Genomic DNA, 19,979 nt, shown 5'->3' with positions numbered 1-19,979 from the left:
GAGTTGATTCCTGGGGTAAACCTACGATCTCCCATCCACAGGTCTAGATTTCTCTTGAACAGAGTCAGCGAGGTGCTCTGCCTCACATGGACCGGGATTTTATTCCACAGCATAGGGAGTCTCTGAGTGATAAATCTATCCCTCCAGCACGTCCTATTTATATCCGTGCTAAGGTTTAAGTCGCTTGCTCTAGTGGTTTTGGTGGATTTGGATTTTTTGAGGTGGAGCATGTCCATTAATTCCGGGTTGGACATGGCCTTGTATGTCAGGCACATGTCACCTCTGAGCAGACGGTATGCGACTGAATAGAGCTGGAGTTTCTTCAATCTGGCAGCATATGACAGATTTTGGAGTCCCTTTATCCTTTTGGTGAGGAACTTTTGGGGTCTCTCCAATTGCTGCAGATGTCGGGTGAGATACATCCCGAATGGGGCATTGTACTATATCATTGGTCTGATAAGTGAAGAGTACAGGGGAACAATGACCTCACTAGATCTGGATGTGAATCCCTTCATGATCAGGTGGGCAATGTAGAAGGTCTTTCTAACCACTTTAGCAATGTGAGTGTCAAAAGAAAGGCCACTGTCAACCTGGGTCCCCAGGTCCCTGATAACCTCTTCTGTGCTTAGTGGATTGCCACCTATATGGTAGCTTGGGGTTACCTTGTTTTTCCCGAAGGGTATGACTATACATTTTTTGGCGTTTAACTTCAGGCCATGGCTCTGGCACCAGCTATCTGTTTCCGTGAGTCCCTTCTGAAGGATATCCGTGTCCGATGCACTTTCCACTATGGCCCAGTTTGCAGTCGCCTGCAAACTTTGTCAGCCAAAGTCCTCCCATGTTGGCCTGTACTTCTGAGAAGTAGATGCCAAACAATAGGGGCCAAGGACCGAGCCCTGTGGGACACCACTTGTGACCGGCTTGGAGTCTGACACAGCGCCAGCAACTCTAACCCTGTGGGTTCTGTCCTTAAGCCAGTTTGCAACCCATCTTGTGACATATGGGTTTACATTTAAGCTGGTAAGTTTTTCTACAATACCCGAGTGGGGTATTGTGTCGAAAGCCTTTGCAAGGTCAAGGTAGGCTGTATGGACTGCCTTTCCTCATCAATGGCCTTGGTGACTGTTTCAAGAAGTCAACCAAGTTCAAAAGGCATGATCTTCCCTTGACAAAGCCAAACTGGGTCGGGTCCAATGTCTGCAAGTCCCCTATATCTTTGTTTATGAGCTCCATTATGATCCTCTCCATAGCTTTGCAGACTAGACTTGTTAAGCTTATGGGGCGTAATTACCAGGGTCCGTGAGGCACCGCCTTTGTGGAGTGGGACCACAGTTGCCGACGCCACTCCTTGGGCACGTATCCTGTGGTAAGGCTGAGATTAAACAGCTGCCTTATGTGCGGGTTTAATTCCTCATTTAGCTCGTGTAGCACACAGCCGGGGACACCATCCGTCCCATTGATGCTGTGTTTTTAGCTTTAGAGAGAGCAGCTTTCACCTGCATTTGAGATGTCCGGGAGGCTACACTCGGCTGGGATAGTTATCTCTCCTTTAGGGGAGAGGGGTGAAGTTTGCACTGAACCTGTCTGCCAGTATGTTGGCAATGTCTGTGGGTTCAGTGATTTTTGTATCATTTTGGACTAATTCTGAGCATATCTGGGAGTTTCCACCCAGGTTCCTAACATAGCTGAAAAAGGCCTTATGATTGTCCTTTGAATCCATGGCAATTTTTCTCTCAAAATTGGCCTTAGTTGATTTTATGAGTGCTCGTATTTTTTTACTAATAATGATCAGGGGTGACTTCCCTTTTATGGATTTCTATCATGTAATAGCTTTCTCCTCTTATTGTAAAGTTTGTTAATGGCTGGGGTCCACCAGACTGGACGTTTGCCCTTTGTGGAAAGAATCTTGGTTTTATTTGGGATTGCCTGATCCATGCAGTCCTGGAGGTGTTCATAGAAGGCATTTGTAAGGGCTTCCGCAGCTTGGGTTGTGGTTTCCTCTGGCTCAGGGGCCTTGAAGGATACCACACCAGTCTTGTAGTGTGAAGTTTGCTTTAGAGAAGTTCTTCACTATGGTCTTTTTTGCTTGGGGTGGGGGCGGGATGTGGATTTCCAGTGAGATTAGTTTATGATCAGATCTCACCAATGAGGGATATATTTCCGGTGTGGAGCATTTTGTCCCCATGTTTGTGACAATGAGAGCTAGTATATTTTCTTCTCTCGTGGGAACAGTGACTAGCTGTTCCATGGCATTTGAATTTATGAACTCCAGGAACCGTTGGGCTAGAAAGTTAGGGCTTGAGTAATGTTCCCAGTCTATATTCGGGTAGTTGAAGTCACCCAATATGATGGTGTTTGGAGATACATTTATACCCTCCAGTGTCTTCAGGAAGGCTGTGTGGGGTTCCTGAGTTTGAGAGGGTGTCTTGTAGCATGCTACAATTTGTAGAGCAGTTTTGCCTATGGTTAGTTGCACCTGGATGGTTTCCGAAGCTTCGTGCGTTGCCACCAACCTGGAGGTGTGAGTATCCTTTATGAATATGGATACACCCCCTCCTTTTGTGGTGTGGTCCGGGTTTTGGGGCCGGAACGCATGATATGAGGTAAAACCTAATAGTGCCGGGGTGCTCTCAGGAGCCTTGAACCAGGTTTCAGTTACAGCACAGACATCGATGTTCTCCATACTGAGAAGGGCCTCGAGTGCGTGCATTTTGAGATTTAGACTTCTGGCATTGAGCAGCATTACCCTCAGTTTCTTCCCATTTTGTTTTCTAGGGTGGTAGGTTTAGAATTTGAGCCTTGCCTAAAAAGGCACTATGGGGGTGGCAAGAGCCTTAGCCATTATCCGGAATCCCAGGGGTGACAGGTGCAAGCCGTCCCTTGAAGCAGCGTGGCTTGTCAAGCATGTCATCCCAGGCAGACAGACACTGGATCCCCTTTGAATGACACCAGACATTAAGCCAATTGTTAAAGCTGATCATCTTGTCTCTATATTGTGGCATCATTCTTGGTGAAGGAAGGATACTGCTCAGGGTTAGGGTCATACCTGCCTGGGCTACATAATCAGAGAGCTCCTCTATGTCTCTTTTCATGTAGTCCAGGGAGTTACGTCTCAGGTCGCTCACACCAGCATGGACAATGACTGTGTCATATTTGTACTTGCCATGGAGTGACCCGAGTGCTTGTGTTATGTGGCGGATTCTAGCGCCCGATAGGCAGCTTACTGTGACCCTCTCCTTGTTCAGCCTGGTGAGTGGGACGCCAGTGTGTCTGACTATGGAGTCACCTATGACAAGTATGTTTGGTGTTGTATTTGGCCTTAAGGGCTGTGACTGCTTTGCACACTGCTTTTGTGGTTTATGTGTTGCTTGTGGGGTGTCTTGAGGTAGCAGTTGTTTGGGTGTCTGCTTTGGAGGCCTCTGCTGTTTAGGTAAATTTTTACTCAGAGCCTCCGAGTATGTCTTTGTGTGTTTGTGTTTGATTCAGTGGAGTGGTAGCATTATGTGAGGCTGGTTTTGTGGTGTGTGTAGTTGCCTTCTCCTCCTGTCTGGTCTTGCCAGTCCTGAGTTGAGAGAGCTCAGCCTCCAGTTTGGCTAAATAGCTGCATCTCTCAAGTATTTGTGTTATGTGGGAGGAGGAGAGGGTTATCTGTGTACATGAGGCAGTTATAACATTGCCTCAAGATTCCCAGATTCACCAGCTGGACCGAGAGGTGATTGACAACTGACCTTTGGACATGCTAGAATAATATTGGGAAATCCTTAATTGAAAACAAGGGCCAGTGGGGAGTGAGGGTGTAGTGCTTTTAATTTTTAGTGCTGACTTGTATAATTGCTTTAGTGAGCAAGTGCCAGGTAACTTGAGTGCAATGTGTTACAAGTAACTAAATGCAAAAACGACAAACAGTAACTTTCTTTCAAGTGAAACAAGGAAATAAGTACAGTAAGCAATGCAGATATCACTAGTGATCCACAGAAGCTGAGAAGTTGCGTATTAGGTGGAATTAGCTTCCAGGGAAATAACAAGCAAACAAACAACAAGCACATAAACAAAGCTAGATTCAGTAGGCCTGGATCTAGTCTATGCTAGAGCAAACAAGGTGAACCAATTTCAGTAAGATACAGTTCAAATATTCAGGCACTATAAACCTTCAACCAGAAAATTCCCAGCTCAGAAGGGCAGAGTCCAGCCTCTTCTCCCACAAGAGTGCAGACCACGAACCTTCTTAATGTAAAATAACTGGCCTGAAGCCCAAGTGCCAAAACCAGAACTAATACACTTGGACACTGGGCTCTCAATCAGCAGTTCCCAACTTAGAAGGATGAAAGCTACCTGTCCTGCCACCACAGTGCTTGCCACAAACCTTCCTAATGTAAAACAACTGTTCTGAAGCCCAAGTGCTTAATCCAAAAGACTTGAATGATAGCTACACTTTAATCAAGTTACAACCAAGCAGTAATAAATACCATTGAATACTTTAGAGAATGTCTGGATTAGTGCTCAAGTTACACAAACAAAGCTAGATCCAGCAGGCCCGAATCCAGTCTATGCCACAGCAAACAAGGCGCACCAACTTCAGTAAGGAACAGTTCAGATATGCATGCACTATAAGCCTTTAACCAGAAATTCCCAGCTCAGAAGGGCAGAGTCCAGCCTCTCCTCCCACAAGAGTGCAGACCACGAACCCTCTTAATGTAAAATAACTGGCTTGAAAGCCCAAGTGCTTAAACCAGAATTAATACACTTTTAGAATAACAGACACTGAGCCCTCAATCAGCAGTTCTCAACCTAGAAGGATGTAAGCTACCTGTTCTGCCACAACAGTGCAGACCACAAACCCTCTCAGTGCAAAACAACTAACTGGTCCGAAGCCCAAGTGTTTAAACCAAAAGGCTTAGAATGAGTTACACCAAGCAGTAATAAATACAATTGAGTATTTTAAGATGATGCAAAAGTAAAAAGAAGTAGGTAAAAACACAAGTACAGTAAAAGCAGATGAAATTTTTTTTTTTTTTTTTTCCTAAACAAGTGCTGAGATCAAAGAAACAGATTTGAGTGCTGAAACTAGAAAACTGGCTAGTTATAAGAAATAAACAAGCTAGAAGGCTTCCCTCAAACACAGAAGGGCTTGGGGGCTCAGAAGCCTACAAATAGTCTGTACCACTTAACAAGAAAGGGAAGAAATAAGCTTAATTTTTTTTTTCTATTTCCCAGATGCTCTCTTTGTACACAGTAGGAGTGCCTGAAATCAGAATATGATCTCACTGCACTCAGTTGAGTGAGCAAATGAGATGGGCCCAGAGGCAGGCTGAGGGGCGGGCAGTTTCAATGCCACTAAGATTAACACCAAAACAAAAACCGGGTGGGTGGGAATAACTGAAGAGCAGAATAACTTGATAAAAATTCCTTCAACACTCCTTCATACACAGTTTAAATCAATTTAAATACTGTATTTTTAAAAAAAAAAGTGCAGAAAAAGGTACTTAAATTCTCTTATACGTCCAGTTGAATATAACCAAGTTTTTAGCTGGCCAAGCTGAAGTTTTAAAGCAGGAATTATTTCACATGCACCAGTTTAAATATGCAAGGACAGGAAGTCAAAGAATGTGGCTACCCCCACACCTGTAATTACTAGCAAATAACAAAATTCAGCCAACACTAGCTTTAGTTCAAGTTACTGAAGAGCAAAATAACTTCAGATAAAAATTCCTTCAACACTCCTTCATACACAGTTTAAATCAATTTAAATACTGTATTTTTTAAAAAAGTTCAGAAAAAGGTACTTAAATTCTCTTATACGTCCAGTTGAATATAACCAAGTTTTTAGCTGGCCAAGCTGAAGTTTTAAAGCAGGAATTATTTCACATGCACCAGTTTAAATATGCAAGGACAGGAAGTCAAAGAATGTGGCTACCCCACACCTGTAATTACTAGCAAATAACAAAATTCAGCCAACACTAGCTTTAGTTCAAGTTACTGAAGAGCAGAATAACTTCAGATAAAAATTCCTTCAACACTCCTTCATACACAGTTTAAATCAATTTAAATACTGTATTTTTAAAAAAAAAAGTTCAGAAAAAGGTACTTAAATTCTCTTATACGTCCAGTTGAATATAACCAAGTTTTTAGCTGGCCAAGCTGAAGTTTTAAAGCAGGAATTATTTCACATGCACCAGTTTAAATATGCAAGGACAGGAAGTCAAAGAATGTGGCTACCCCCACACCTGTAATTACTAGCAAATAACAAAATTCAGCCAACACTAGCTTTAGTTCAAGTTACTGAAGAGCAGAATAACTTCAGATAAAAATTCCTTCAACACTCCTTCATACACAGTTTAAATCAATTTAAATACTGTATTTTTTAAAAAAAAGTGCAGAAAAAGGTACTTAAATTCTCTTATACGTCCAGTTGAATATAACCAAGTTTTTAGCTGGCCAAGCTGAAGTTTTAAAGCAGGAATTATTTCACATGCACCAGTTTAAATATGCAAGGACAGGAAGTCAAAGAATGTGGCTACCCCCACACCTGTAATTACTAGCAAATAACAAAATTCAGCCAACACTAGCTTTAGTTCAAGTTACTGAAGAGCAGAATAACTTCAGATAAAAATTCCTTCAACACTCCTTCATACACAGTTTAAATCAATTTAAATACTGTATTTTTAAAAAAGTTCAGAAAAAGGTACTTAAATTCTCTTATACGTCCAGTTGAATATAACCAAGTTTTAGCTGGCCAAGCTGAAGTTTTAAAGCAGGAATTATTTCACATGCACCAGTTTAAATATGCAAGGACAGGAAGTCAAAGAATGTGGCTACCCCCACACCTGTAATTACTAGCAAATAACAAAATTCAGCCAACACTAGCTTTAGTTCAAGTTACTGAAGAGCAGAATAACTTCAGATAAAAATTCCTTCAACACTCCTTCATACACAGTTTAAATCAATTTAAATACTGTATTTTTTAAAAAAAAAGTTCAGAAAAAGGTACTTAAATTCTCTTATACGTCCAGTTGAATATAACCAAGTTTTTAGCTGGCCAAGCTGAAGTTTTAAAGCCTTATTACCTTGATACGGCACTCTTGTCATAGATAGTACCCCAAAAAGGCAACCCCCCATTTCTCGGTCACCCACGTCCCCCGGAATCTTTTTTAAAGTTTTTTTTGTCTATTCCTTCTAGCATGTCGAGGGATCAGTTGCTAGTGTCCTCTCCTGCTCAGCTGGTTAACCTGGGAATATTGAGGCAATGTTACAATTGCCTCATGTACACAGACAACCCTCTCCTCCCACAAAACACAAATACATGCGAGAGATGCAACTATATGGCCAAACTGGAGGCTGAGCTCTCTCAACATAGGACTAGCAAGACCAGTCAGGAGGAGAAGGTTACCACACACACTATAGACCCAGTCTCACATAGTACCATTACAACCTCAAATCATACACATAAACACACAAAGACATACTCGGAGGCTCTGATCAAAAATCTACCAAAACAGCAGAGGCCACCAAAGCAGACACCCAAACAACCACCACCCTCAGAACACAACACCTGCAACACATAGACCTCAGTCAGAGTGTCAAACAGTCACAGCCCTTAAGGCCAAACACAATGTCAGACACACTAGTCATTGGTGACTCCATAGTCAGACACACTGACGTCCCGCTCACCAGACTGAGTAAGGAGAAGGTCACAGTAAGCTGCCTGTCGGGCGCTAGAATCCGCCATATAACGCAAGCACTCAGGTCTCTCAACAGCAGGTACAAATATGACTCAGTCATTGTCCACGCTGGTGTAAACGACCTGAGACGTACCTCCTTGGACTACATGAATAGAGACATTGAGGAGCTCTCTGATTATGTAGCCCAGGCAGATATGACCCTGACCTTGAGCAGTATCCTACCTTCACCAAGAATGATGCCACAATACAGAGATAAAATGATCAGCTTTAACAATTGGCTTAAACACTGGTGTCATTCAAAGGGGATCCAGTGTCTGTCTGCCTGGGATGACATGCTGGACAAGCCACGCTGCTTCGCAAGGGACGGCTTGCACCTGTCACCCCTGGGATTCCGGATATTGGCAAAGGCTCTTGCCACCCCATAGTGCCTTTTTAGGCAAGGCTCAAATTCTAAACCTACCACCCTAGAACACAAAAAAGGAAAAAAAATAAGGGTAATGCTGCTCAATGCCAGAAGTCTAAATCTCAAAATGCACGCACTCGAGGCCCTTCTCAGTATGGAGAACATCGATGTCTGTGCTGTGACAGAAACCTGGTTCAAGGCTCCTGAGAGCACCCCAGCTATCAGGTTTTACCTCATATCATGCGTTCGCCCCAAAATCCGGACAATACCAAGAAAGGAGGGGGGGGTATCCATATTCATCAAGGACACCCACACCTCAAGACTGGTGGCAACGCACGATGCATCGGAGACCATCCAGGTGCAATTAACCATAGGCAAGACTGCTCTGCAAATTGTAGCATGTTACAGGCCACCCTCACAAACTCAGGAACCTCACATGGCCTTCCTGAAAACACTAGAGGGATAAATGTATCACCAAACACCATCATACTAGGTGACTTCAATTACCCTAATATAGACTGGGAACACTACTCAAGTCCAAACACCCTAGCCCAAAAGTTCCTGGAATTCATAAACTCAAATGCCATGGAACAACTAGTCACCATCCCCACAAGAGGAGATAACATACTTGATCTCATCATCATGAACATGGGAGCACAATGTTCAACACCGGAGGTGTACCCCTCACTGGTGAGATCAGACCACAAACTAATCTCGCTGGAGGTCCTCATCCCACCCCACCTGAAATAAAAAGACCACAGTAAAGAACTTCTCAAAAGCCGACTTCACACTTCTAAAGACTAGTGTGGTCTCCTTTAAAGGCCCCCACCCCGCGGAAAACAGTACTCAAACCGCTGAATCACTTACAAATGCCTTCTACCAGCACCTGCAGGACTGCATGGATAAGGCAATCCCAAGCAAAACAAAGACTCTTTGTACCAAAGGCAAGCGTCCAGTCTGGTGGACCCCAGCCATAAACAAACTCTACAACAAAAGGAGGAAGCTACTACAAGATAGAGCAAAATCCTTAAAAGGTAAGACACCCTTGATCACTATAAGTAAAAAACTAAGAGCTCTCATAAAATCATCCAAAGCAAATTTCGAGAGAAAAATAGCTAAAGACTCAAAAGACAATCATAAGGCCTTCTTTAGCTATGTTAGAAACCTGGGAGGAAACTCCCAGATATGCTCAGAGCTAGTTCAAAATGATGTGAAGATTACTGATCCTACAGACATTGCCAACATACTGGCTGACAGGTTCAGTGCAAACTTCTCCCTCCCCAAAGGAGAGATATCTATACCAAACGATTGCAGCCCCCAAACATCTCCAGCCAACAAGTGAGAACTGCTCTCTCCAAAGCAAAAAACATAGCATCCATGGGACCTGATGGTGTCCCCGGCTGTGTGCTCCATGAACTCAATGAGGAATTAAACCCACAGCTAGGACAGCTGTTTAATCAAAGTCTTACCTCTGGATACGTACCAAGGGAGTGGCGCACTGCAACTGTGGTACCACTTCACAAAGGCGGTGCCTCCACCGACCCTGGAAATTACCGGCCCATTAGCTTGACAAGCCTTATCTGCAAAGCCATGGAGAGGATCATAATGGACCTCATAAATAAAGACATAGGGAATTTGCAGACTTTGGATCCAACCCAGTTTGGCTTTGTCAAAGGCAGATCATGCCTTTTAAACTTGGTTGAATTTTTTGAAACAGTCACCAAAGCCATTGATGAGGGAAAGGCAGTCCATACAGCCTACCTCGATCTGGCTAAGGCCTTCGATACAATACCCCACTCGGGTATCATTGAAAAACTCATCAGCTTAAATGTCAACCCATACATCACAAGATGGGTTGCAAACTGGCTGAGTGACAGAACCCACAGGGTCAGAGTTGCTGGCGCCATGTCAGACTCAAAGCCTGTCACAAGTGGTGTCCCACAGGGCTCAGTCCTGGGCCCACTCTTGTTTGGCATCTACTTTTCCAAGTACAAGCAAACACAGGAGGGTTATGGCTGACAAAGTTTGCAGATGACTGCAAACTGGGCCATAGTAGAAAACACATCTGATACAGATATCCTTCAGAAGGGTCTCACAGAAACGGATAACTGGTGCCAGAGCCACAGCCTAAAGTTAAATGCCAAAAAATGCATAGTCATACCCTTCGGGAAAAACAAGGTTACCCCTAGCTACCAAATAGGTGGCAATCCACTGAGCACAGAAGAAGTTATCAGGGACCTGGGGACCCAGGTTGATAGTAGTCTGTCATTCGACACCCATGTAGCTAAAGTAGTTAGGAAGACCTTCTACATTGCCCACCTTATCATGAAGGGATTCTCATCTAGATCAAGGGAGGTCATAGTCTCCCTTTACTCATCACTCATCAGACCAATGATTGAGTACAATGCCCCATTCGGAATGTATCTGACCCGACACTTGCAGCAGCTGGAGAGGCCACAAAGTTCCTCACCAAAAGGATAAAGGGTCTCAAAAATCTGTCCTATGCTGCCCGACTGAAAGAACTCCAGCTCTATTCAGTCGCACCGCTTGCTCAGAGGTGACCTTTGCCTAACATACAAGGCCATGTCAAACCCAGATTTGATGAATATGCTTCACCTCAAAAGTCTAGATCCATCAGAGCCACAAGGGCGGAGACTTAAACCTTGACACGGCTATTAATAGGACGTGCTGGAGGGATAGATTCATCACCCAAAGACTCCCTATGCTGTGGAACAAAATCCCGGTACATGTGAGGCAGAGCACCTCGCTGGCCTTGTTCAAGAGAAATCTTGACCAATGGATGGGAGATCACAGATATACCCCAGGGATAACCTCAGTGTCACTGCTCGACAGAGGCACAGCAAAATAATGGGTATAGTTCCCCATACTAAAGGGGTGGCGTAAGCCACAAAACGATGGGCTAGGCTTGTAAATGCCCTCGGGCAGATAGCCTAGTATGAACCTATGAACCTATGTAGTATTCATATTTAGTTCATTTATATTTTAAGAACAGATTCTAATGGTGTTCAGTTGTTTGCAAATGAGCCTTTTTAAGCCCACATAGTCTTGACTGATAAAATTAAGAGCTTCTAAAAAAATTCCCTATCCTGAAGCTCTGCAGTGTTAGGCAAGCTACTAAGTTGTTTCTAGTGAGTTAGCTTGCAATGAAAAAAGGTGGGCTGAATTTTTCACTGTACAAATTACATTGTAGAAGGAATGTTTTTCGACAAATTAAAATTTTACATACAGATTTAAATTAAAACTGTCTGCATTTGTAATTTCAGTTACATGAAGAATAAATTATGATGCTTGTTAGTAAATATGCAAAGGAAGTCCGGACTTAAACTGGTTGGATAAATCATTTGGTTTAGATTAATGGAATCCTGAAGTTTGATGATAGAACACAATGGATTACTGAGCTCAAAATTTTTTTAACCATATTTGTGAGATTATAATCTTTGGTTTTGCTTTTTCTTTTGCAGTGAAACTCTTCGAAGTAATTGAAACAGAGAAAACTCTGTACTTGGTAATGGAATATGCGAGTGGTGGTAAGATATTGGTTATTTTCCACTTCTCCTCCCCTATTCATAATGGGAATTTCTACTTACTCTCCTAAACTCATAGATCTTGCTCTTGCTTGTATTAAGCTTTTTTCTGAATACTTAGATACCCAAGTGTAAATATACCCCAAGATGGAAAAGGTTCTCTGTTTCTATATTGAAAAAGTTCTATGTCAGCTCATATACCTTTTTCTTGCTTGTATTAAGCTACTCATCCTGAATGTATGAAAGATACCTCCAGTGTAACCCACCCCAAGTTGTAAAAGCTTCTCAGTTTCTATATTGTAAATTGTTTGCAGCTATACTATATATTTGCACACTAGTCTTCTGTATTTCCAAGTCCGTAGTAATTGTATAATTGAAACTAAATACCTTATTGTATCCTTGCTAATTGTTTTTGGAGCTTTTCTCCCCAGGACTCCATTGAAAATGGGTTCTTTTGGCCCAATGGACTACCCTGGTAAACCAACTGCAAACAAATAAATTTACAGCTAAGCAGAAGTATATATGTACACTAGTGGAGATTTAAGTCCAGTAGACTTGCTCCTTTTAATGTTTACAAGTTCGTATTGTAGCTGTTGATGCTTCTGGAGTGTTTCCATTTTTCTTGTGCTGCACTTTTCATAACGGGTGATAGTGTTGTGTGCTACTGAATTATTCAATGTGTGAATTATATATTGGAAAAAAATGTAAATGTGACTTGAGTTAAATCAAGGCCCAAAGAACGCCACTCTCTTGTTAGTAAAAGGTCTACTTAGGAATTTGCCTTGAAAGACAGCTCAGCAAATGCAGCTTTCCCGTGCTGTTGACACCTTCCTCCTTTCCATCAGGCCTAATGAGCCTTTTAATTTAATTTTTTTTTCTTGATGTGCAAATTTACTGACACTTGATTACTGGGAAAGTCCAACTGGATTGGTGCCCATGGTCAGTGATGACCTGATGAAAAAAGCTAAGTATTATAGAAACGTTTAAGTATGCCAAATTAGACAATGTGACAGCATTGATTAAAATGTAGATAACTCGTATGACATTGATTTAAGATTTAGAGAAATTTTAGATGTGATTTTGTCAGTTTCGCCTTCATTCGGCTGTGGGGCCAGATGTGATCCATCGGATCCATCTCTGCCTTTTTCAAAAGCTAGAGGCCTTCAGCAAAGCCCATGACTATTCTCCCTTACCCATAATGCAGTTCCCTAAACCACCAATCTCATTTGCCACTCAGAGAAAGACATGGTCCTTCCAGGAAGCTCTGCGCTAAGTGAAGTTAATTTACATGTTCTTTGTAATTTCTACTTAGGTTTTTTTTTTCTGTTACTTTAGCAATTTCCTTACCCTTCTTTACATCTGTTAGAGGACGTTTTTCTGTGCGAGTGGTCCCTCTTTAAGCTTTCCCCTTCTAACGTCGGAGGATGTTCTTTAACTTATAACTCTATTTCTTTACTTTTAGGTCATCTTAATATCCGCAGTATAAATAATAAAATTAATAAACGAAAAGCAAAACGGCTATACAGGTAAAACCCAGTATATAAAAAGAGAAGTATATGAGAGAAAACACTATACCGGGTACCACACAATAACGTCTTTATTTAAACAAAGTAAAAAGGAGAGGTGAGCGCTTTCGCAACTTTCGTTGCTTCATCAAAGAATTAACTGTTCAACTGCTTGTTTTATATCACTCAGTCAAAAATTTTTTTCCAATTAGTGACATCATACAACTTTTGAAAATTTAAAGGCATATATGACAAGAATATTGTAAAATACGCATGTGAATATAAAATATATATACAAAAATGTAAAGTATGTTCATATTTATGCATATCTGATTTTAAAACAGTTAAATAATCTCATTAAAAATGCATATATATAAAAATGCATATAAATAAAAATGCATAGTATATTCATATTTATGCATATCTAATTTAAAACAATTAAATAATCTCATAAAAATGCATATATAATATATATTTAAAAAGAATGCATAATACAAAATATATAATAAAAGAAATCTATGTATATATATATATATATATATATATATATATATATATTTTTATTTTATGCAAAAAATTAATTGTGTTGAAGACGTCTAGCTTTAAGAAATGGAACCAGTGATGTACAACCATTTAAGCCTGGATATCTATCAGCATTGAGCTTGATAATCCATCTTTGTTCTCGGTTCTCTGTGAAATTTTCTATATCTCCTCCCCTCACATTTCTATGTATATGTTGTAAAACAAAGAACTTGAAAGAGTGTGAAGGGTCAGTGTTTAAAACATGTTGAGCAAGCGCACTAGTAGTTTTGTTATTTCTGATGTCTTATGTGTTCCAATATTCTATCCTTTAAGTTTCTATTTGTTTTTCCTATATAGAAGGCATGACATATTTGGCAGAAACAAAAATAAATAACATCTGTGGTTTTACAGTCTGCATATGAATGAGAGTATAGTGTAAAATTTCTAACAGGATGAATATATGGTGTAGTACTATGAATATGTGTACAAGCAGTACAAGACCTACAAGGAAAAGTACCTTTGCGTCTGGAATTATAGGTAGTTTTTTTTATGTCTTTATTACACAATTGTTGTTTTAATGTTAGATTATTTCTGAAACTGAAGCTAGGTGCATTACCAATGAAAGAATGTAAACAAGGAATCTCATGTAAAATGTGCCAATGTTTAATAATATTAGTATACTGATTAACATTACTGGCATACTGAAAAACCGCTCTAATGCTATTATTTTGTGTATTATTTCTCAAATTACTGCTATCTGACGTAATAGAATTAGAAGATTGAAAATACGCTTTACATTTAGAGTCCCTGAGTGTCCAAGCATCAGAGATGGTTCTATTTCATCCATATTATATCCTCTTCTTAAAAAATCAGTTTTCAATTTATTCAAAGCTAGTACTGCATCATTATCATTGTTGTGTAATCTTAATGTTCTGTATACCTGCCCCTTGAGCACATTTCTTGGAATGTGTCTAGGATGCATACTGGTTTTGTGAAGGTATGTATTTTTCTTCATGGGTTTGTGAAAAATTTTGCTGGTAAAACCTGTCATCTCTGATTTGATTATATGTACATCTAAGAAATCAATCTCAGATGTAGAAAAATTGTATGTGAATCTCAGAAAATCAGTAGTTGTATGCAAATAGTTAATAAATAATATAAGCTCAGATATATTGCCTTTCCATAATAAAAAAAACATCATCCACAAAACGTGTATACCATAAAAGCTGACTGATAAATGGATTCTTATCAGAAAAGACATGTGTTTGTTCCCAGAATGTAAGCGATAGATTGGCATAACTATTTGCACATGGTGTGCCCATGGCAATGCCGATCTGTTGCAGAAAGAATTGTTCTTCAAAATATACATTATTTTCCAGAATAATCTCTAACAAACTGCATATAAGTTGTACTTTTTCATTGGTGAAGCAATTATTTCTTGTAAGAAAATTTCTAATCATATTAATGCCCCATGTATTCGGGATACTTGTAAACAATGACTCTATATCCATAGTTACAAGAGCAAAGTCATTAATATCTGATAAACTTTCAATTCTAGTATGTAATTTCTCTAGAAACATTTTGGTGTCTCTTAAAATATTTTCACATTTGTCTAAGAGCACATGCAGTGTACTTTCAACATAAATAGACAGTGGTTCTGTACACCAACCAGTGCCTGAGACTATGGGACGCATTGGTGGCAGACTTCTGTCTTTATGAACCTTTGGTAAGCCATAAATCTTAGGAATAGTTGGATTCAAGACATTAAAGTATTTAAACAGTGGTTCATCTATTAAATCTGTAATTAATAAGTCAAAAAATCAAAAAGGACACTTTATCAATGATGGCATTCACTGTAACTTTTGAAATTCCTCTATGTATCATTATTAAGCAGTAACTTATACATTTGTTGTACATACATATATATTTTATATATATGCATTTTTAATGAGATTATTTAACTGTTTTAAAATCAGGTATGCATAAATATGAACATACTTTACATTTTTGTATATATATTTTATATTCACATGCGTATTTTACAATATTCTTGTCATATATGCCTTTAAATTTTCAAAAGTTGTATGATGTCACTAATTGGAAAAAAATTTTTGACAGAGTGATATAAAACAAGCAGTTGAACAGTTAATTCTTTTTCTGATGAAGCAACGAAGGTTGCGAAAGCGCTCACCTCTCCTTTTTACTTTGTTTAAATAAAGACGTTATTGTGTGGTACCCGGTATAGTGTTTTCTCTCATATAAATAATAAAATTGCCCATCTCCATGCCCTCCTTGATATTCATTCTTCATATCCTCTGCCTTACAGAAACCTAGTTAAAACCTGCAACTAAAGGTAATGAAAAATAATACCCCCAGGTTACAATATATTGAGACTTGACCGCATAAAACGTAGGGGTTGGGGTGTAGCACTGCTGTATAAATCCACTCTACAGATCTTCTCCATATCCTGTAACCCACCTTAGGATAGGAAAGCTGAAGTTCTTATCTCCCAACTTCAACTAAACACTTCCAAAGCCCTTTATATTATCTGCATCTACCTACCCCCTGGTAATATCTCTATAATAGAAGACATTCTAAGCTGGGTATCAACTTCTTACCCATAAGAAACTGTTATACTTGGTGATTTTAATACTGACTGGAAATGTGTAAATACAGATAATCCTTCATCACATATTAATCTTCATGGCTTTAGTCAAACTATCACCACCACCAGTAGACTTTTAACACACCCAACAACAGAGTATCTTAGATTGGATACTCATTAATAAACAACAACAAATATACAAGGTAGGAACTCTACCAGATGACTTAAGTGATCATATGTTAACTTACATTATAAGACAAAAGAGTAACATCCCAAACACCCCCACTTACAAGATCTCTCGAACCAACAAACATTTTAACCCTGTATTATTCCAAAATTAACTTAATGCCTGTAACTAGTACCCACTAAAAACTCTTCCTCTTGAGCAGGCTGTCAAATATTTTAACTCTAATTTCCTAACTGTCCTTGATAAGCATGCTCCTAAACGTTCTATAAGAATGAAGTCCAAACCTGCCCCATGACTTTCAAAAGAAACTAGACTACTCATATTGCTTAGAAATAAATCTTGGACCAAGTGGAGAGCATCCAAAAATATCTCTTAGCAACAAACATTTAGACAGCTAAGAAATGATACTAAAAAAGCCATACTGACTGACGAAAAAAAACTACTACTGTAAACTACAGCAATCTCACCATAACAACCCACAAAAATTCTGGTCTAGCATTAATAGACTCCTTCACCCAGGGCACTCCAGCAACACCACCCCCTCTAGGGACTGATAACAATACCTCCCTTCAAACTGCCAATGCCTTCAATACCTTCTTTACAGACACCATAAAATCTCTAGCCTGTCAACTGTCCACAAACATCTCTAATCCCCATACCTCTTTACCCTAATACTTTCCCAACATTCCAAATACAACCCATCGCTACCGCATACATCCGAAAACTTATACATAAACCTAAGCCGTGTACCCCCTCTGCAGACCAAATACCATTTGAATACCCGCAAAAAGCAGCTACAGCAGTTGCTTATCCTGTATCCATCCTTATAAACGGAACCATAAATGAAGGAACAATCCCAGATATCTGGACAGTCTCCCACATTATCCCTCTACTTAAAGGCAGAAACTCCAATGAATATTCCAACTACAGGCCTGTAGTTCTCATCACCCTTAGCTAAAGTTATGGAAAGTTTTATTCACCATCAACTAAATTAGCTAGTATGTTATGTTGGGTTAGGTGGTTACTGTCAACACGGCTTCAGGCACCATTATAACCCCAGACTCCCTACCACTAAACTACTAGGAGTCTTAATTGACAATAACCTTACATTTGGCAATCATATAAGTAACGCAATAAAAACTGTAAATAGAAAATTGGGCTCCCTATATAGAATAAAACCCTTCTTAACACCAACAACCAGAACTACAATTGCCCACTCCCATCTAATCTCCACTCTTATGCTTCCCCCATCTATACCAACATAGTGAAAAATACTTTCACTAAACTAACTCCTATAATAATATTGCCAGGTTTGCCACTGGGAAACCAATCGGAACTCATCACTGTCTGAACCTAAAGCAGCTAGACTGGCTTGAACTAAAAAACATTGATACTTTCCCAACTTACCATTGTTCATCGGATATTCTACCAACCTAACAACACATCGATAATCTCTAACCTTATTACCACCTATGCAAAACTCAATTCCTTATGCTCTTCCACTAAACTACTAGCTTGCATTAACAAGTCTAATAACTTGGCAGGTGACTCCTTGTTTTCTAATACTGCTGGAAAATATTGGAACATGTTGCCATCAGATCTAACAGTACTTCCCTCCTTCCCACTCTTTAAGCAAAGGCTGAAGCAACTTCTTAAAACTCACTGGTTATGCCCTTGCTGTTACCCTGACTAATTGTCTGCATTCTCTTTTGCCATTTTTCTCTCTCCTGCCTCCCCTTACCTTTCTATCACTACTTACCCCTGGGTAGCGGTAACTGTCTGAAATTATTGTTGCAAATAGATGAATTAAACTGCGAACATATTGTAAATAACCTCTCTTCTTAATTGAAAGAGTATCTTGTTCCTTTCAAAGTTTGTTTCATAATTTGCATACTTCTCTTTAGCTAAGCCTCTCTAATTATTAACTAATTTTTGTGTAAATTTCTTTTGAATATGGTATTTGCTTAAATAGTATGACTTTGTAACTACTGCTCTCATTTTATTTTGTCTTACATTTTTCTCTTATTGTGCATTATAAACTTTTAAATGTCACTGTGGAGCTTTTCTCCTCGGGCCTCCACTGGAAATGGGAATATCTTCTGTTTTAGGTAGAGAGCATTCCTGTGTGCATACATTGTTTTCTCTCTCTTTTTTTTTTTTCTGTAGCTTGATTTTTATTGGCTAAAAATTTTCTGTAACATGTCTCTGAAACAGGATGGGAAACCCTTAAGGTTTAAAAAATGCAAACAATGTGGAAAAAAGATGCCTCAAAGTGATACACTATGTGTGTGTGTGTTGCTTGGGGCCTTTACGTCTACAAGAGTCATGCTCCATTTGCCATGGCTTTAACCAAACGGTTCTTATGGAGTATAAAAATAAGCTTATATTAAAAATCTTACTTAAAAATCCGTTTTCTGAGGCTATTTCTCCGGAACCCTCTAAATTAGATAAAACACACGTGACCTTCCACGACTCCAAAATCATCCTCTGAGCAGAGACAAAAAGTACCTAAACTGATTGCTCCTTCAGATTCTTTGGAGCAAGCAGTAGGTTTTGGATCTCAGAGGTCTTTGGAGCAATCTGAACCTTTTGCTTTCACTTCTTTGGCTCACACTGAGTTTAGACTTAGGAGCTGTTCTCCATCATTGGAACATATGTCTTCTCTGCTCCCATCACTTTTTTTTGATCAAATCCACATCCCCTGCCTTATTTACCTGATATACCAAGAGCTTGTCAGTTGATTATGTGGATAGGGCAGTGCAGAGGCTTCTGGAGACCATGGCTTTGGCCATGTTATTATTGGAGCCAAGTCCAAAGGCATCAGATCTGACAAAATTCCCTCCATTGGCACCTATTCCTTCTCCAGTCCATCCTCTGGTTTCGGAGCCCGAAGATTTGTATGTCCAGCTGGTGTCCATCTCGGATCCCAGGTCCAAAGGTTCCTTGGATCCAACGTCTGCCTGGAGGTCTGCTCTGTTGGAGTAGGATCTTTCTAAGAGCCAACACTCCCCAGCCAGACCCGGAGACTAGGTTTGAATCTCACTGGATCCAATCCTGCCTCTTTGGAGCTTCTATGCGGGTGAGTTTGGATCGTACCTCTGCCTTGGAGCATCTGTCCTCTGCACTGGAGATCCCCTCTGCTCCTTTTAGCTTTTTGTTGGAGCCAGGGATTTCTTCATATTCAGGGACAGGGTGCCTTTAAGGTTATGATGAGGGTAATGACTACATCCCAGTATCGGACACAATGTCTCCAGGTTCTTCCTTCCATTTCTGGCCAGTGACTTTGCCTACTCACGTACCCCTTCCTCAGGACATCCAACAAGGTACACCCCCTCTTCTGAAATTTTACCAGATTACCCCACTGAGGAGTCCCTCGGAAGAGGACTTGCAAGAGGAAGCATCTGGACTCCCTGGAAGAGTCGGTCACATCTGACACCAACCTTGATGACCCAGAAGGGTCCCCTCAGTCTCCTCCTGAAGATGTCTCCTTTGGAGACATCTTGGAAATGTTAAAGCAGAGAGGTGACTGGCAG

General features: G+C 40.2%; 1 protein-coding gene across 1 annotated transcript in view; it reads left to right on the top strand.

Moving 5' to 3' along the window:
- MARK3 (microtubule affinity regulating kinase 3) overlaps positions 1-19,979 on the top strand; it is a gene marked incomplete in the record, with an annotated part of 2,430,063 nt that overhangs the window by 960,282 nt on the left and 1,449,802 nt on the right. Inside the window, 1 exon segment of the mRNA XM_044074521.1 lies at positions 11,565-11,630. Coding sequence (XP_043930456.1) covers positions 11,565-11,630 — 66 coding nt within the window.

Source organism: Protopterus annectens, chromosome 6.part0 (genome assembly GCF_019279795.1).
Source record: "Protopterus annectens isolate FY-2018-M chromosome 6.part0, PAN1.0, whole genome shotgun sequence".
In the NCBI taxonomy this organism is placed as follows: domain Eukaryota; kingdom Metazoa; phylum Chordata; order Ceratodontiformes; family Protopteridae; genus Protopterus; species Protopterus annectens.
Note: the sequence above shows the minus strand (reverse complement) of the source record. Positions and strands in the feature narration are given on the sequence as shown.